Source organism: Brassica rapa, chromosome A04 (genome assembly GCF_000309985.2).
Source record: "Brassica rapa cultivar Chiifu-401-42 chromosome A04, CAAS_Brap_v3.01, whole genome shotgun sequence".
NCBI classification, from domain to species: Eukaryota; Viridiplantae; Streptophyta; class Magnoliopsida; order Brassicales; family Brassicaceae; genus Brassica; species Brassica rapa.
In genome coordinates this window covers 9,655,098-9,672,371 of record NC_024798.2, presented here as the reverse complement: position 1 = coordinate 9,672,371, position 17,274 = coordinate 9,655,098, and the positions used below count along the sequence as shown (strand labels likewise).

The 17,274-nt window shown below is 31.5% G+C and overlaps 2 protein-coding genes and 1 long non-coding RNA gene across 3 annotated transcripts; 1 reads left to right on the top strand and 2 right to left on the bottom strand.

The window, feature by feature from the left end:
* Positions 1 to 3,172: 3,172 nt before the first annotated feature.
* LOC103849895 (protease Do-like 8, chloroplastic) lies at positions 3,173 to 6,148 on the bottom strand. Its single transcript, XM_009126605.3, has 11 exons — positions 5,893 to 6,148; positions 5,445 to 5,563; positions 5,028 to 5,116; positions 4,840 to 4,938; positions 4,677 to 4,743; positions 4,527 to 4,602; positions 4,164 to 4,448; positions 3,936 to 4,083; positions 3,776 to 3,862; positions 3,592 to 3,699; positions 3,173 to 3,484 (listed from the first exon to the last, which is right to left on the bottom strand). The coding sequence occupies exons 1-11, from the start codon at positions 6,039 to 6,041 to the stop codon at positions 3,356 to 3,358; spliced, it is 1,356 nt and encodes a 451-aa protein (XP_009124853.1). The 5' UTR covers positions 6,042 to 6,148; the 3' UTR covers positions 3,173 to 3,355.
* Positions 6,149 to 10,137: 3,989 nt separating this feature from the next.
* On the bottom strand, positions 10,138 to 13,524 carry LOC103863919. The gene is made up of 8 exons (XR_004457285.1): positions 12,923 to 13,524; positions 12,799 to 12,832; positions 11,746 to 12,324; positions 11,535 to 11,642; positions 10,987 to 11,110; positions 10,833 to 10,916; positions 10,630 to 10,732; positions 10,138 to 10,432 (listed from the first exon to the last, which is right to left on the bottom strand). It is a non-coding gene; the product is annotated as an uncharacterized LOC103863919 (long non-coding RNA).
* A 368-nt stretch (positions 13,525 to 13,892) lies between these two features.
* Positions 13,893 to 16,974, top strand: LOC103863918 (protein PTST, chloroplastic). Its single transcript, XM_009141677.3, has 9 exons — positions 13,893 to 14,951; positions 15,078 to 15,111; positions 15,220 to 15,460; positions 15,581 to 15,670; positions 15,821 to 15,889; positions 15,968 to 16,073; positions 16,171 to 16,259; positions 16,352 to 16,464; positions 16,567 to 16,974. The coding sequence occupies exons 1-9, from the start codon at positions 14,810 to 14,812 to the stop codon at positions 16,667 to 16,669; spliced, it is 987 nt and encodes a 328-aa protein (XP_009139925.1). The 5' UTR covers positions 13,893 to 14,809; the 3' UTR covers positions 16,670 to 16,974.
* The last annotated feature ends 300 nt before the right edge of the window (positions 16,975 to 17,274 follow it).

Below are 17,274 nucleotides of genomic sequence, written 5' to 3'. Positions count from 1 at the left end.
TCACTTGCGAGCTTCCTTTCATGATGCACGGTCCGAATGTTCCAATCTTCATGCCCTAAGAACTTTTCATCAACTAGCTTTACACCTACAAAGTGACGTACGTGTCTAACATTTTACGTGCTCAAGATATAATAATATTTTACTACAAACTTTTTATGAAAATATAATTAGTATACCAATAAAAATATATAAAACCATTTTATATGCACTAATTTTAGCGAAGAGATAAAATTATATTAGTAAGAAAATTATCATAAAATTATATAGGTGATTGCGAACATCTTCATCATTTATATATGTTAACTGAAATATATACAGTTTACATGTCAAGTTATAAGTGATAAACTAATATAAAAATGTAAAAAGAAAATATTTGCTAAAATATGGACAAAACAAAAGAAAATATTAGTAAAATGTCATCAAATGTCTAGTCATACATCCATTTTCATTTCTCTTCTCGTGCGACCTAACTCTCACATTTGTTTGTTTTTTTTATTTAACATTAAGGCAACTAACTTTTTCAATGGATTCAAGTAAAAAACCTGTATGTAATCACATTTTAAAGATGATTATAGTAGTTTTACAATAAATATGACACTAATATTGTCTTTTACTGTGAATTTAAAAAGTCAAGTTAACTTGTAACTATTTTAAACATATGTCTTTATTTTTAAGTAGTTCACTGTAAATATAAAATAATGGGTGTCAGTAGAATTTTATGAAAATTTGGTCAATTTTTTTTAAAAATTATTTTATTTTGTATAAAATTATTTTTTAGAACTTTAATAGTTATCCACTTACATACTTGATTTGTGTTTCAAAATTATATAAAGAATCTCAAAATATTAAATGTTTTCAGATTCTGTATTGGCTAGTCTTATCAAATATATACAAAACAAGTATTAATATCTAATCAAGTATAGTAGTTAATATCATAGTCGAAAATGTTAAAATAAAATAGCATAGTCAAAACATAAATATATTATCATACATATTCTCTGCCAACACACCATTTAAGTTGTAAGCCACACATATTAAGGAACGTATGGTTATATATGTTATTTTATGCTCTTAAATTCGTAATGTTTATGCTATGCTGTTTTTCAACTGAACTCTCTTTTATTTACAGAAATTAGGTACATAGTTCCAAAACAGTTAGCACTAATAAAAACTACTTTGCATTTTCTTACAAGTGTCAAAAATTTTAATATTCTGAATTTCCTCGTTTTTGCTGACACATATCACCAAGTCCTCATATCTCTATATAACAACAAAATTAATGAACATTTCCGAACAACCCAAAGAGAAAATTTATCATACCTAAACACACGAGATATGTAGATATGGAGACTGTAGTGGTGATTGTAGGAGCTAGATCAGCTGGTTTAGCAACATATGTTTGTCTAAACCAACACTCAATCCCAAACGTGATCTTCGAGAAAGAAGACATCTATGCATCACTTGGGAAGAAATGAGCTTATGATCATCACAAAGTTCACTTAGCTAAAAGATTTGCGAGCTTTCTTTCATTATGCACAGTCCCAATGTTCCAATCTTTATGCCCAAAGAACTTTTCATCAACTAGCTTTACACCTACAAAGTGACGTATGTGTCTAGCATTTTTTGGGCTCAAGATAAACATATTAATATTTCACTAAAACTTTCTATGAAAATCTAATTAATATACCAATAAAAATATATAAAACCATTTATATGCACTAGTTTTAGCAAAGAGATAAAATTATATTAGTAAGAAAATTATCATAAAATTATATAGGTGATTGCGAATATCTTCATCATTTATATATGTTAACTGAAATATATACACTTTACATGTCAAGTTATAAGTGATAAACTAATATAAAAATATAAAATGAAAATATTTGCTAAAATATGGACAAAACAAAAGAAAATATTAGTAAAAAGTCATCAAATGTCTAGCCATGCATCTATTTTCATTTGTAACTATTTTAAACATATGCCTTTATTTTTAAGTAGTTCACTGTAAATATAAAATATTGGATGTCAGTAAAATTTTAAGAAAATTTGGTCAATTTTGTTTAAAAATTATTTTTTAGAATTTTAGTAGTAATCCACTTACAAACTTGATTTGTATTTCAAAATTAAATGAATAATCTCAAAATAATAAATGTTTTAAGATTCCGTATTTCCTCCTTTTTGCTCACACATATCACCATGTCCTCGTATCTCCATATAACAACAGAATTAATGAACATCTCCGAACAACTCAAAGAGAAAATCTATCATACCTAAACACACGAGATATATAGATATTGAGACTGTAGTGGTGACTGTGGAGCTAGACCAGCTGGTTTAGCAACGTCTGTTTGTATAAACCAACACTCAATCCCAACGTGATCCTCGAGAAAGAAGACATCTATGCATCACTTATGAGCTTTCTTTCATGATGCACGGTACCAAAGTTCCAATCTTCGTGCCCAAAGAACTTTTCATCAACTAGCGTTACAACTACAAAGTGACGTACGTGTCTAGTATTTTACGGGCTCAAAGATAAACATATTTATATTTTACTACAAACTTTTTAGGAAAATCTAATTAATATACCAATAAAAATATATAAAACCATTTTATATGCACTAGTTTTAGCAAAGAGATAAAATTATATTAGTAAGAATATTATCATAAAATTATATAGGTGATTGCGCTTCGTCATTTATATATGTTAACTGGAATATATACAGTTTACATGTCAAGTTATAAGTGATAAATTAATATAAAAAGAAAATATTTGCAAAAACATGGACAAAACAAAAGAAAATATTAGTAAAAAATCATTAAATGTCTAGCCATACATCCATTTTCATTTTTCTTTTTCGTGCAACCTAATTCTCACACTTGTTTTTTTTTATTTAACATTAAAGCAACTAACTTTTTCGATGGTTTCAAGTAAAAAACCTGTATGTAATTAGTTATGGGTTTTGTGAAGGGATCTAACCCTTTTTCAGACTATCGGTACGAGTCTAAACCGACTTCTTGGCAGACTAAGGTCAAATATGATTGTGATTTTTCACCTTTTTTACTTTCCAAGTAGACAATTGAAGATACAATGATTGTGGTTTTACACCTTTGTAGACTAGTTTTGAGTGAAACATCAGATTCACAAGTGATTTGCACAATCGATCCAGAAAAGTACACGTCGACCACGGCCACTTCATATAAAGTACATATTTATTTCAAGAAGGGAACATGTTTCTTCCATTGACATACATACATAAATGTGTTCAAAGACTGAGAACCGCTAGTGACTTTGCTATTCTCATATTGAACGAGGAAAATAACAGAGACAATAAAGAGGGAGAGATCAAATGTTTTGTCATGAACTCTTCTCTTCCAATGAGATCTGTAACTCCAAATCGTCACTTCCTCTCTTGATCGCTAGTTTCACCTTATCACCCACACTATACTCATCCAATACCTTCATCAACTCAGCTTTGCTTTTCACCTGATCAATCACACGATCAGAATCTCAGTTCTGAGCAAAAACAAGAGAAACTTCTTTCTTTCTTCAAGAACAAAAAAACTGAAACTTGAGAATAAGCAAAAGCTTACGGGTTTATCATCAACTGCAACAATGATATCCCCAAGTACTATATTACCAGCAAAACCTCGGGATGTTGGACGCAACCCTGCTTTTGCAGCCAGGCTATCTCCAGGTACCTGCATTCACACTCATCAAATGTTAGAAAAAGAAAGAACACGTTTCTAGGTTTTCAAGTTATCATTATATGCATACCTGAAGTACAAGAGCTCCATTGCGAACATTGAGTTGATTAGCTACTTGATCTGGAGCTAACTCTATGTTAATGCCAGCTCGAAGGACCTGTAACTTTGGATTTTTAGTAACAACATCAAGAAGAGAAAAAAACTAAACAATTGATTTTCTGTGTGCTTACTTTGCTGAATTGGATTAGTTGAGGAACAATCTTCAATACAGTTGATGACGGTATTGCAAATCCCACACCAGCAGATGTTCCTGTTTGTGTGTATATGGCTGTGTTGATCCCAATTAAGTTCCCTTTTGAATCCAGCAGAGGACCTCCACTGCAATTTATAATGCATTAATAAACACACACACAAGAAATGATTCCAGAAGAAAACACCCTTTTGTTTGATTTCTATACCTGTTTCCCGGGTTAATAGCTGCATCTGTTTGAATCCCACCACCAATGGTGACACCGGTTTGGCTAAAAATGTCGCGGTTAAGACCGCTGATGACGCCGACCGTAAGGGTATGGTCAAAACCAAACGGGTTCCCAATTGCTAAACACTGCTGCCCAACTTTAAGAGAATTTGATTGCCCAACTCTGATCGGTTTAAGGAGTGTTTCAGGTGCTTCTACTTTCAAGACAGCAAGATCCTTAGCACGATCAGCACCAACAAGTTTCCCTTCGAAATTCTTCTGTACCCTTCAAGATTTGCACATATCAGCAGACATGAGAAACAACACGAAAGATGGATAAATGTTGAAATCATTAAAAACTCACCCATCAGATGCAAGAATATTGACACGACCAACTACATCACCAGGGCTTGGATTTCTTGAAAGAGCATTGCCAATAACTGTTCAGCAGAAGATACAACCACAATCACTTAACCACTTGTTACTCTATCGCGGTTCACTAAGATCATCTTACCGTGATAATTTGTCACAATGTATCCCTGTTCATCCCAAACTACTCCAGAGCCATTTCCTTCAGGTATCTACGATTGAGTTTGAGAGAAACTGTACGTCAAACAATCGATGCATAACATGAACAAGATATAGTTTGTCTTTTTATGGTAGTGAGACAATAGTACCTCAACCACACCCGTCATTTTGAGCTGAGGGCGTAATGTCACATCAAATATGTTGACAACGGAGTAAGTATTTTTCTCAAACAGTTGAACAATTCTCCCCTGTAACAAACAGAGGAAAGATTATTATGAACTCTTAGTGTGACCATCAGAAACCTGAAACTTTGATATCCTCAGCCAAAGAAACTGACCTCGGTAGGGAAGAGAGGTCCAGCTGGGAAAACAACAGGTGGGATTACATCTTCAACTGTGGCAACAGATGGATCGCCAAGTGCTAGTGCTGCAGTTTCATCAAAAGCGTTAACTCAACAACCAACTACATCACTAGGACTAAAAGTGTTATGTAAAGGCTACAACAGTTGATGATTGATACATGTTCTACTAGACCAATAAATAGCATTAGAAATATGATTTGACACCGTAGTTTCTGTATTAAGATTCTGAAACTCGAACACTCTTTATTTCAAAATGATTTCTAATGTGGGCTTTAGATCATCAGTGGCTAAGAAGTATAATGCTCTGAGTGTGACAATTAAGGCTCCTATACAGACTTTGCCTCATCAATGTGTTGAAAACAAAGCTGAAGAAGATGACAAAAAGGTGCAGACCTGATAAGTACCTTGAAGGATTACAGCACAGATTCATGAATACACTTGTCAACCAGATTCGCCTTGGGACACTTTTCATGGCTAACTCATTCAAACTCGACTTCCAATCTCGACCAATCCTATCATCAAAAAGAATACAAGAAGCTACATGAAAACACAGCTAATGAACCAATGTTCCAAATCTCAAATTGAGCATTTTCTCAATTTTCTTTTAAATTGAAAACTTTATCATTTGAAAAAAAAAGCTTTATGTAAGTGAAACTGAGAATGGCGTTACATGTCTCATTCAATGTTTATGAATTGTTTCTAACAATGGTACTGAAAAATCTTAAAGCAACCCAAATCAAAAGCTAATGCTTTAAGGAACATAAAGTTTCACAATCAAAAGGAAACATCTTTTAAGCGAAAACAGAATAAATTGCAGAAATTAAGCGAAATGGCTGATTACTTCACTGAAGAAGCTGGTCGGTCTGAAACGACGTCGCCTTGGGAGATTCTGGAGCATGCGGAGGAGAGAAGCTGTCGTCGACCCACGAAATCATTCTCGGAGGGAGTGAACGCATCAGGTCGCAAAGAGCAGGACGCAATCACCTGCATCTTTCTGCGACTAACTCTGACCAACCGATCTCACAAAGCCTTGGATGATACAATCTCTGATTTTTTTTTTGTAGCTGAGTAAGTAGGAGTCAGCCGAAATACCGTAAGTACCCCCCCCCCCCCCCCCTCAAATTTTTTCACTTATTTTTTTTTGTCAAACCCTCTAAATTCTAATGAAAAATACAAATTAAGACTTAACTGTTAAACTTGCACAATATTTACAACATAATACCATTAAAATAATTAAATAAACTTATTTTTAAGTATTGTCTTTTCTAAAATTAATGAAGTAATAATTACTCCTACTTCTATGTTTTTCATGTCTTTTTCAAAATTAATAAAACATTTTCTAAATTAAATTCACAATCAATTCAATATAAATCTTTTAACTAATCTATTTCACATTAATATTATAAACATTAATGAATATCAATAATATACATAAAATATTTATGTAACAATATAAGTTACATTTTGTCTCATCTCTCTCCCCCCCCCCCCCCCCCCCCCCCAACAATTCACATTACTCTTCATTTTTTTGAACAAATTCTTCTTCTTACCAATTTAAATATATTACATGCACCATTATAATTATTTACCAACTTACCATGTATATAAAATAATTTATTAGACATTATCGTAAAATTTTGATCCACAAAAAAAAAAAACATTTGTATAAATGCACGGATAATATTCTAAAAATTGTGGTAATTCAATTGACGGTTTCCAAGACAAAATAAAATTAAAATATATACTATCATTTAGACAAAATAATTTATTTACAAAAATAAAAGAAAACATTCGCAAAGTCATGGTTTAAATATACACAAACTTAAGAACATTTATAATTTCTTATCAGTTATATCAAATTTATATTTTCATTTTATTTTCTTACAAATTTAAATCTTAATTTGTATTTATTCCAAATTTGATAGAATTTTAACAATCATTTTCTTTTCTTACAAATATTATAGATAATGTATCATTTATAAATAGCATGCTAATTCACAATTGTCTATTTCGAACTTTTTATTTAAAAAAATTGTTCGCTATATATCTTAGACATGGATCTAATTACATAAATGTTATAATTTTTTAATATAATATCCAATATCGGTGATAAATTTTACTCTAAAATTCTAAAATATAAAATTAAATACAAATATAATATTTACATTTACAAATATATCATTAAATACAAACACAAATTAAATACTCGCGCGGATCAAGGTCTAGTTTCACTTATTTATTTTTTTATTTTTGTGAAATGATTTTATCATAGTTTTCTTTTTGTCAACCGATTTTTTTTATCATAGTTATTACTGATTATGACCAGTTGAACTACCGGGGTACCCCGTCATGCGAGAGTCAAGCTCCCTTCATCTCCCTGCGAGTTTGACACCGCAGTAATCTGTCTTTGCTCCGTTTCACTGATGTTGCTCTCCATTGGATTATCCAGAGCTTCATCTCGTAACTGCAAAGGTCTGGGGGTAAAACCACTTCCTTCCACCACCTCTCTAAACGCACCACCGGCTCTCCCTACTTCAGCTTTCTCCACTCGCAATCTTTTTCCCGACTCCGATAGACTGATCTCTCCTTTCGTCGGGCCAAAAATCAAACCTCTAGTGGGCCTATTGCTTAACTTTTTGGGTTTTCCTCTCGCTCCCTCTGCCATTTTCTTATTTCCGGCCCATTTCTCCTTATGACCCACTTTCGAAAGATTCATTAAATTCGTTCTCCCGCCAAAGACTAGAGATTCCTTCCCTCGCAAGATTTCCTCATCTTTGGTATTTTCAATATTCGAATCTTGATTCTCCTTATTTTCCTCACCAGACCCCATAACTTCCCGTGATACACTCAGATCCGTATCCATCTCCAAACTGCCATATTTGTTAGACAACGAAATATTCCCGGTTTCCTTGCTTCGAGGGGTCCATATCATATGTTTTCTTAGATTTTGTAGTTACCAAATCCACGTGTAATAATCTTCTTTGTCAGATATACATTAGTAATTTATTCTTTCTTTTTGTCATCTGAATTTTGTTATAACACAACATTACAAACCCTTTCAAGGGAGATTACAAATCCGAGCATAGGAACTAAAGACATCTCCAACCCTACTCCATTTTTGACTTCAAACTCAATTGTGAAGTAAAATCTTTTCCAACCCCACTCCATTTTGGAGTTGAACTTTTTATATTTATGAAATAATCCTTTTAATTTTAATGTTTTTATTTCATACTTAAAATAATATAATAACATAAAAAAATATAATATTCCGCAAAAGATTACTTTATAGTTTACAGAAAATATGCATAAACTCATAAAAGTCAAAACTAAAAATAAATAATATAAAATAAATATAATATACTATAAATAAGTAATTTAATAATTAATTTGGTAAATTATTTTCGAAACTACCAAAATCGGTGAAGTATTATTCAAACGGAATAGATGAGTTTTTTAATCTTGTGGGTCAAAGTTTTGATTGATAACATTTGTACTTGTTGAACTTGATATATGCACAAACAAACAATATAACCCAATACATAATTCAAATTACAAAAAATAACTTTGTTTTTTTCTTTATGTTCTTTTAATGCATAAAAATATTTTTGAATTAGAAAAATTGCATATGATAAAATCTGCATGAATTGAAATTGGAAGATAATCTCTCGTTGTATTTTTTGTGATAAATATTTAATTTAAATAAAATATATTATTATGTAAATTTTGTAAACATAAAATAGTTGGGTTAATTGTTAATTTTTTATAAGTTGAAGTTACTAATAACAATTATTAACTAAATGAAAATATAATCCTTTTGTTTGGAGTAAAAAATGGAGTAATACATTGGAGTAAAATTCAACTCCATTTTGGAGTTACACTATTTTGGAGTAAAATTTGGAGTAATACATTGGAGATGCTCTGAAAACCACAAAGAAGAAAACAAGCAGTCGATTAAATACTTGATTCTTAAAGTGGATAAGACAGTGGCCAAGCTAGAAAGATGCTAAAGGGTGTGTTGGGTGGGTGCACATGCACGGATGCACCCATAATTTTTCAAAAACTTGTTTTCTTTAAAGGAACTAGAGTCTTTGTCCGCGCTACGCGCGGAAAATGCTTTTAAATATTTTAATTTTAAATAATAATCTACAATAATTTGTAGTTAGCTTATATTATTTAATATATCATTTATTTAATTTAAATCTTTATACATTTTAGGATTAATACTCTTTGTTTGATTTTCTTTTCCACTTGCTAATGTTCAATAATTTTATAAAAAAAATATTCTTTCATCCTATATAATTACTCTCACAAATGTGTATTTCCAATAGAATTTAATTTATTAAACCTTCAGTTTCATTGCATTGCATGTTTTCTATTGTCTTTGTAGTTAGGTGTAACCTCCTTCTTACTTCATTTTTATTCTCGATTTAGAAGTTTATCTTTGTATAATGTAAATTTTGTCATTTATGTTTCCAATCTTTTTTGGGCCATCTTTTTTTATATGTTTAATTATATTCAGCTTTTAGGTATTTTTTACCCAAGAGAAAGATGAGTTTTTGGGAGAGTTTGATTTTTTTTAAAAAAATTATTTTCCCTTTTAAAGGATATAGTCAAAGATCGTAAATGTTGGTTTAGCGAAATATATTACCTTCCTTTTCAGCTGAAGATTTTTGTAAATATGGGATTTTATATAAAGATTCCTTACAAAGTTAGTAACCACGTATCCTTAGAAAATTTTGTGAGTCGTGATTTTTTTAAAAATCTAGAAGAATTATTGTGTTGGGTTTTAACTTTTAAAACAGCTTCATGGGCTGAGGAGAGAATTATTGGTGGTCAAATATTTAATTTTTTCCAATCACAACCTGTATGCTTATTATGGTGCATAAGAGTTAAATATGGTTTGTGTGTGTGTTCCTGACTCTCTATTAGTGTTGTTGTGAAACTACAGTGTTCAACAATCTTATAGGCTTGTTTTTTGGTGGTCATAGACCTCATGGAACTCCATATATCTGCTGGAAATTGCTTCTATCTCTGCTATTGAGATTGTCAAATCTAGAAATTTTAATCCTGAAAAAATGTTGCAAACAATACAAAAAAAAAGTTAATGTAAGTAATGGTTTAATGTTGTAGTTTTTAATATGTAATAACCCAAAAAATTCAGAACATGAAAAAAATTATGGAAATGAAAGTTTAATAAAACTTTGATTGATAGAAAATGAAATATTTTTTTAAGAGATGAGGAATATAGAGAGAATTATTGTAGTAGACTTCAGCTCAAAGTTTAGATGACCACTTCATGAGTGATTACTAACTTTGTATGAGATTAATAGTGCTGTCACACTAAAATCGAGTAGCAGGAGTTGTGGCGAGTATCAGTTTTCCTGTAGTCATGTAAGAATAAAAAGGGTGTTACAATTTAAAGACAATTTTATGTTCTATCAAACAGAGAAGCCATTGTGAACCACAAAGTAAACCAATAATCCATATAAATATATAAAAAACATGTTGAAGTGGAAGTTTATTCATTCTAATAACTAAACAATATCTATATATCCCTAAAATAATTGATAATTATTACCTTTAAATACTCTGGGATTGATGCTTGTAATGATTACAACTTTGTATTTCATGATTGTCATGCTATGTAAGTCTCTAAACTGGGCAAGCAGACCATTTTTGACCTGCAGGAATTGTGTGAATATATATAAGTTGGCCTTACGCAAAATTTTAAATAAACGGTTGGGTTTAATGTACATTTAAAAAAAAAAAAAAGTTTGGTACCTGTTTAGTAGTAGAACAATTCTGACCTCCGTTGTTGCCCTCGGAGATCGTTACCTTGAAACATTCTTATTTGTCCAACTACATCTGGGATAATGTTTGTCTTTCATGTCAAATTTTACTTTTTAAGAAATAATCAAAATAAGTGGTTGTTTACCTGGTAAGTTGTTGGTACCAGTGGCTATGTCAATCAACTGTTTGTATCGGAGGGGATGGAATGTGGTAAGAGGCATCATCGGGATCATTTTCCTCTATTTGTATAACCGTTGTGAACCTTGTTGCTGAAAAAATAAGAGAAAACACATTACTTATATGGAGAATAATTTTAGATTATCGGATCACCCAATTTGATATTAGATAAGAATAGCACATTTCTTTCAAATATTTCATAGAATAGAGTTTTATGAACAACAACTTCATGAAACTCCTAAAGTTTTTGCTTAATACAAAACCTAACTAAATAAGTCTCTATTTTCTGTTAGACAACAGATGGTTGACCGTTTTGTCATTTAGTTACATTATCTTTATATTGGCTAAGACGCAACTTAGTCTTCCAAGTTAAAAAGAAAAGCCTGAATACAGATTGCAATACGCTTTGACATTCATGGGTAGCACTATCTCTAGGTTACCATTTTAACTTTCTTATGATTGAAAGATTATCAATGTGTATGAGTCAGAGACTGATAAATGATCCAGAATTCTCACCTTTTGTACATAATATATAATTCTCGATGAAGACCTTAGCCATCCTTTAACAAAAGCTAATGCAAATCCACCGACGAATGTAGATACCAGCTGAATAAACTTCCCAACCTGCAAGATTCAAGAAAATATAATCTCTTTGTTAAAAAAAAAAAATTTAAGCTTCAAAGTTTTATTATTTTAAGCTTCAAAGTTTTATTTATTGTGGTATTACCTTCTCACCCATGGCGTCTTGTATAAGAACAGTATCTCCAGACATTCTACCAACAACCTCTCCTGTGTTTGTTTCCACATTGAAAAATCCAATGTCTTGTCTGAGAATTGTTTTCAGATACATACTCCTTATCCTCGCTGCTTGTCTCTCTACCGTGACATCCAAGAAGCCACCTCTGCAGCAACAACAACAAAATAAAAACTTGTGTAAAAAGCAACGAAGAAACAAAAAAAAATGATAAAAACTTGATGAGCTCATCCATGGACGGGAGTATAACGGAGCTAAGCGATTCTCGAAGCATCAAACGGTGGGAGAGGTTGTTGATGTCCTCAGAGGTGCAAGCGAAATGGAAAACTCAAGAACCTTAGCAAACTCTGGATGAGATTCACATTTTTGTTTCAAGAAGTACTCCACTGCCTTGACATCGTGGTTGGTTACTTTCTCGATCTTCTTGACTTCCAACGCGGCTTCCACGTTGAACCCATCGATGATCGCTTGCAAGTAAGCCTCAGCTTCTTTACTAAAGCTTGGAACTTCGGTGAGTTCGGGAATTTTTGAAAGCCTAAGAAGCCATTTAATCTAACAAACACAAGAACATGGGTGCATTAGGACCTATCAAAGATCTCTCAAATATATGTTTTTCACTTTCTGATTCAAGAAGCAAAACCATAAAAAGGTTAAAAAGGAGATTTGTACGTGAATGGACCAAAACCAAGAAAGCTGGAGTTTTTTAGATTCTAACAAACAGAGCAATGGAATGAAATATCATAATTTCCACCTTTAAAAACAAAGCAGAACATGATAAGATCTCATCAAAATCCTTACACTCTGGTGAAACCAAGATTCACAGATGAGTAATGAATGACCAAAACAGAGAAAGCTCAAGCCTTTCATATTATAAAAACAGAGCAAAATCAAATGAAAATCATAACTTCACCGCATAGAAACAGAGCAGAACATGATATAATTTCATCAAAAGCCATACACTACGGTGAAACCAATCTACACAAAACTGACCAATCTGAGACTGAACAAATATTACTGTAACAATACCTGTTGGGAGCAGGTGAGAATTGGAGAGAAGCGTCTGGTTGAGGGAGGTGTTGAAAATTTATTGGTTAATAAAATTAGTTAGGTTAAGTGGTTCTTTCTTACTAAGCAAAAGAAAATTTCATACCCGTAATTGTGGTTTCATCGCCATGGATTGAGCTTTGAGTGGTTCTAGGGTTCTGGTTTGTACGAAAGAGAGAAGATCAGTACATACAGAAAGAGGAAAAGAGGAAGATGAAACGGAATCATTATTGAATCGAAAGTATTGATTGTGTAGAAGTGGTTCTCGGCTTCTTTGCTCTTGATTGGAGAAGACGAAGTGGTAGAGGTGAGGTGAAGGATTTCAACGTTTTTTTTTTTATCTGTGAAGTCTGTCTGACGTGTCCAATTACATCGTTCCTGATTTGTTGATTAAATTGTCCTACGTGGACACTCTCCCTAATGCTCATATAACCCTTTTAGTATAGGTTAGATTATATATATACTAGGTTAAGATTCGCGCCTTGCGCGAGATTAACGTTATATATATATATTATTTTATATATTATATGTTTCTAATCTATTATGAAATAATAAATATCTATTGAATAATTAAAAATTCAGTAACTATTACCTATATAATTAAGTTGGTGCAAACATATAAATAAATTTTATTAATCCAAAAAAATATTTTTTTCTATTTGATATGATATATAATTAAATTTAAATGATAGTAACAAATATATATAATATATTTTAATATTAATATTTATTAAATGATGTTTTTTGCTCATGTTTTTTTATCATTTGTATCTGTTATAGCAAAAAAAAAATTACTGATAACAAAATTTTTATTGTGTGATTAATAGTTTAAGTAATTTATAACATTTTTAAAAATTAATTTGTCAATATTTTTTTCAAAATTTTTAACCAAAAAAATTGTTCAAAGTAACTTTCAAAATTAAGATATTTATTTATTTTCTTATATGACATATAATTTAATTTAAAATGATATATATATATATATATATATGTATATTTATATATTTTTTATTTTTAATACTTATTAAATGAGACTTTCAACTTATATGATTTTTTAATTATTTGTATCATTTCATAACAAAAAATTTAAACTATAAGTCACAAAATTTGAATGTGAAACTTTTAATGGTTTTAGTAATTTATACTCGTTTTAAAAAATTCAAAATATAACATATAAAGAATTTTTTTAATTTTTATTAAATGGTTACTATGGTTATTTAATTTATTTTAATAGTTTAAAATTAAAAAAAAAACATAATATAAGATTTACTTATTTTTATCAAATCTTTATTAATCAAAGTCATTAATTGTAATATATACTATTGCCATATTAGATAATTCTGGAATTTTATTTATGGAAATAATGAAGCATATTAATAATATATTTATTGTTAGTTTAATAAAAAATTTATTATATATTTAGATGGACCAACTTATTCCTCTAAAGATTCTAAGAATCATTATAGTGATGACATGTGGCTATAAAAAAATGTTATAATGTTTTTCAAATAATATATAGGGGATATATATTATAATGTGTACGTAAGTTTATATCTACTATACTAATTGTGCACCCACTGGAAAAGAGGTCTGGATTCACCCTTGGCTACGAGGCAAATGATGAGTATAAACAAGTAACAAATAAGTAACCTGAAGGTAAGTAACGAAACTGTGTTACAAAAAAAAAAAGGTAAGTAACCAAGCTTATATATTAAATTAAAAGAGCGATTTCAAATCCCAAACCAAAAAATTACTGCAAAGAAACAAACCAAGCGACATTTAATTTCGCCCACGTCTTGTTTCATGCTTGCAACAAGATAATCACTGAGATTTGAAAGAGATAAGAGGATCAATTTATCATTTAAGAAAATAAATCTCCGTAAACCAATAAAACTAGAACTTTGAGGACTAGATTTGAAACATTATTTCCCACGGTTTCCATATGTTTCTTCATATTTCGAAAGATTAATTTAAAAAAGGTTTAATCAAAATTATGTTGCTGCCAGCCACACAGAAATATTTTAATTTACTTTCTCGAGTTTTGTTCGTCTTCTTCACTCGTCCATCAGTCTCTCCAAATCAGTTTATCACTCGCCTTTTCTGCTACAATATGAAGCACTTCTGTACAATTCAAGGTTGGTTTCATTCTTCTTCTTCTTCCCAGCAATCTCATTGGACAGTCTATCAACTAGTTTCAGCCTCTGGAATGGGGGGTGGAATTGGATTAAAGAACCCTAATTTCCGTTAATTTTTGAATGCAGGTTGTGTACCCAGAATGGAATTTGGATTTTTAAGGTAAACTAATTTGATTATTTTGTTTTTTGTTTTTAACTCATAAAAAAATAACCTTTTCGACACTGATCTTGTTCATGTTCCTGTCCTTGTTCTTGTTCTTGAACACAGACATTGTCTTGAGCAAAATCTCACTCTTTCATGGAACTTAAAGGCATCAAGTTTGGCCACAACTTCATATCTCCAGAGACTTCCTTTATCTATGGTAGCTTCTTCACGAAATCATTACTACAAGAACAGTTTGCTCTTGAAGAGATATTTAGTCCGTGTCGGCAGCAGCACTGAGGAGGAACACTCATTGTCACAAGATTCACTCGATGACTCTGTTTCTAGACCTCTCACTAGTGACGAGGTTACAAGCTTTATTTACGTTCCTCTCTTGTTACATATAGATATATGTTCTTTACATGATGAAAGGAACTTGCAATGGAGATTGATTGATGTAACAAAAATCTCCCCTTGGTTATTGTAGTTGAAGTCGTTGCTCATCGATAACCAGAGATCGAAGCTTGTTAAGAAGTTGAGTGAAGCTAATCAACATAACCGCTTCCTCAAGCGTCAGGTGATTGTCTAATATGTACATTATCTATCTTTTGTTGTTCTTCGATGGTTGTTTGTTGAACATTCTTTTTTTAATAACTTCAAAATATATAGTCATGTTTGGTTAATGTTGGCAGAAACATGTTTATTCACTTTTGACAGTCTTTTCCAGCTTAAAACACAGGAGGACGAGATAACTAACATCAAAAGTGAGCTTGCAATCATGGAGCTCGAAGTTCAGGTCTTTATATCTTAGATCTTTTTACAGTGTCAAGATTCACCATCTCCTTCCCTTAAGCTGATCTAGTAATACATGTAGGCTCTGGTCAACTTGGCAGAAGAAATAGCAAATCTTGGTATTCCACAAGGGTCTAGAAAGATTAGCGGAAAGTACATTCAATCACACCTTCTCTCTCGTTTAGATGGTTCTTCTCTTCTCCTCTTGGTTTTGCATCATTACATAAGTTTCCTTCAAGGAACTATATACTAACTAAATCTTCTTCTTTTGTTCTCCCATTAAAGCTGTTCATAATAAGCTGAAGGAACAAATAAAAGACGTGGAAGCTGCACAATCCAAGGAAGTTAATGTCTTCTGGATTGGTATGGCAGAGGTAAATAACCTTCACCTTCTGAAATGTTCTTTCTTACAGTATATTGATGCATTTGACATTAAACATCATTTATTTGATAATCGTCACATAAGAGTGTACAAGTAATGGGATCTTTCGATGGATGGAGCCAACCTGAGGATCTATCACCCGAGTACACAGCTTCTTTTACTAAATTTTCCACCACATTAGTCCTTCGTCCTGGGCGGTACCATTTCCTCTTCTAGTTTTTTTTTTTTTTTTTTTTGCATTCATCATCATTTTTTCGTGTTTCAAACTAGTTTTTTTTTTTAATTCTTGAAACTTAAAGGTATGAGATGAAGTTCTTAGTGGATGGAGAATGGCAGATCTCACGTGAGTTTCCTACTTCCGGAGAAGGAATGTTGGAGAACAATGTTCTAGTGGTGGAATAGTTGCATCACCCATTTTGGTCATACATAACCCATCTGTTTTCAGACCGGTGTAAATGAGATGCTAGACACAACCCATGTAACTAGGAGGTCTTTTACTCGCGGATTTTTTTTATATTTAAATGCCATTCTGAGGTGTTTGAATGTTTGATACAAGGAGTAATACAACAAATAGGTGACTGAGAGGGATACCGGATTAAGGGGTCTTTGGATCAAGAGAGACTCTAAAACAAACTATTTTCTTTTGGGTTAATCAACAAGTATTGTTTTAGATCTCTGAGTACTAAAGGGTGATCTTTTTCCTGAAACCCATCAGCTTCACAAAGGAATCATTTGCCTTTCTCATATTTTGTTATTTTTCTTACATCAAGAAGTTTTTGATTTTGTATGAAAGAGCCACATGGCCATTTTATAAAAGAGTAAATTATTGGAAGCTATATCTAATCAGAGACATTAGATTCTCTGTGTGATTTGGACCGCTTCTGCATTAATGCGACCTGTTGTCTTCCAACTCTTGAGATCATGATAGAAAACACAAAACGCTTGCGTTTTTCTTGGGAATATAATTTTAACTTCATGTGCATCACTGAAATAGTCTTTTGAGGAGT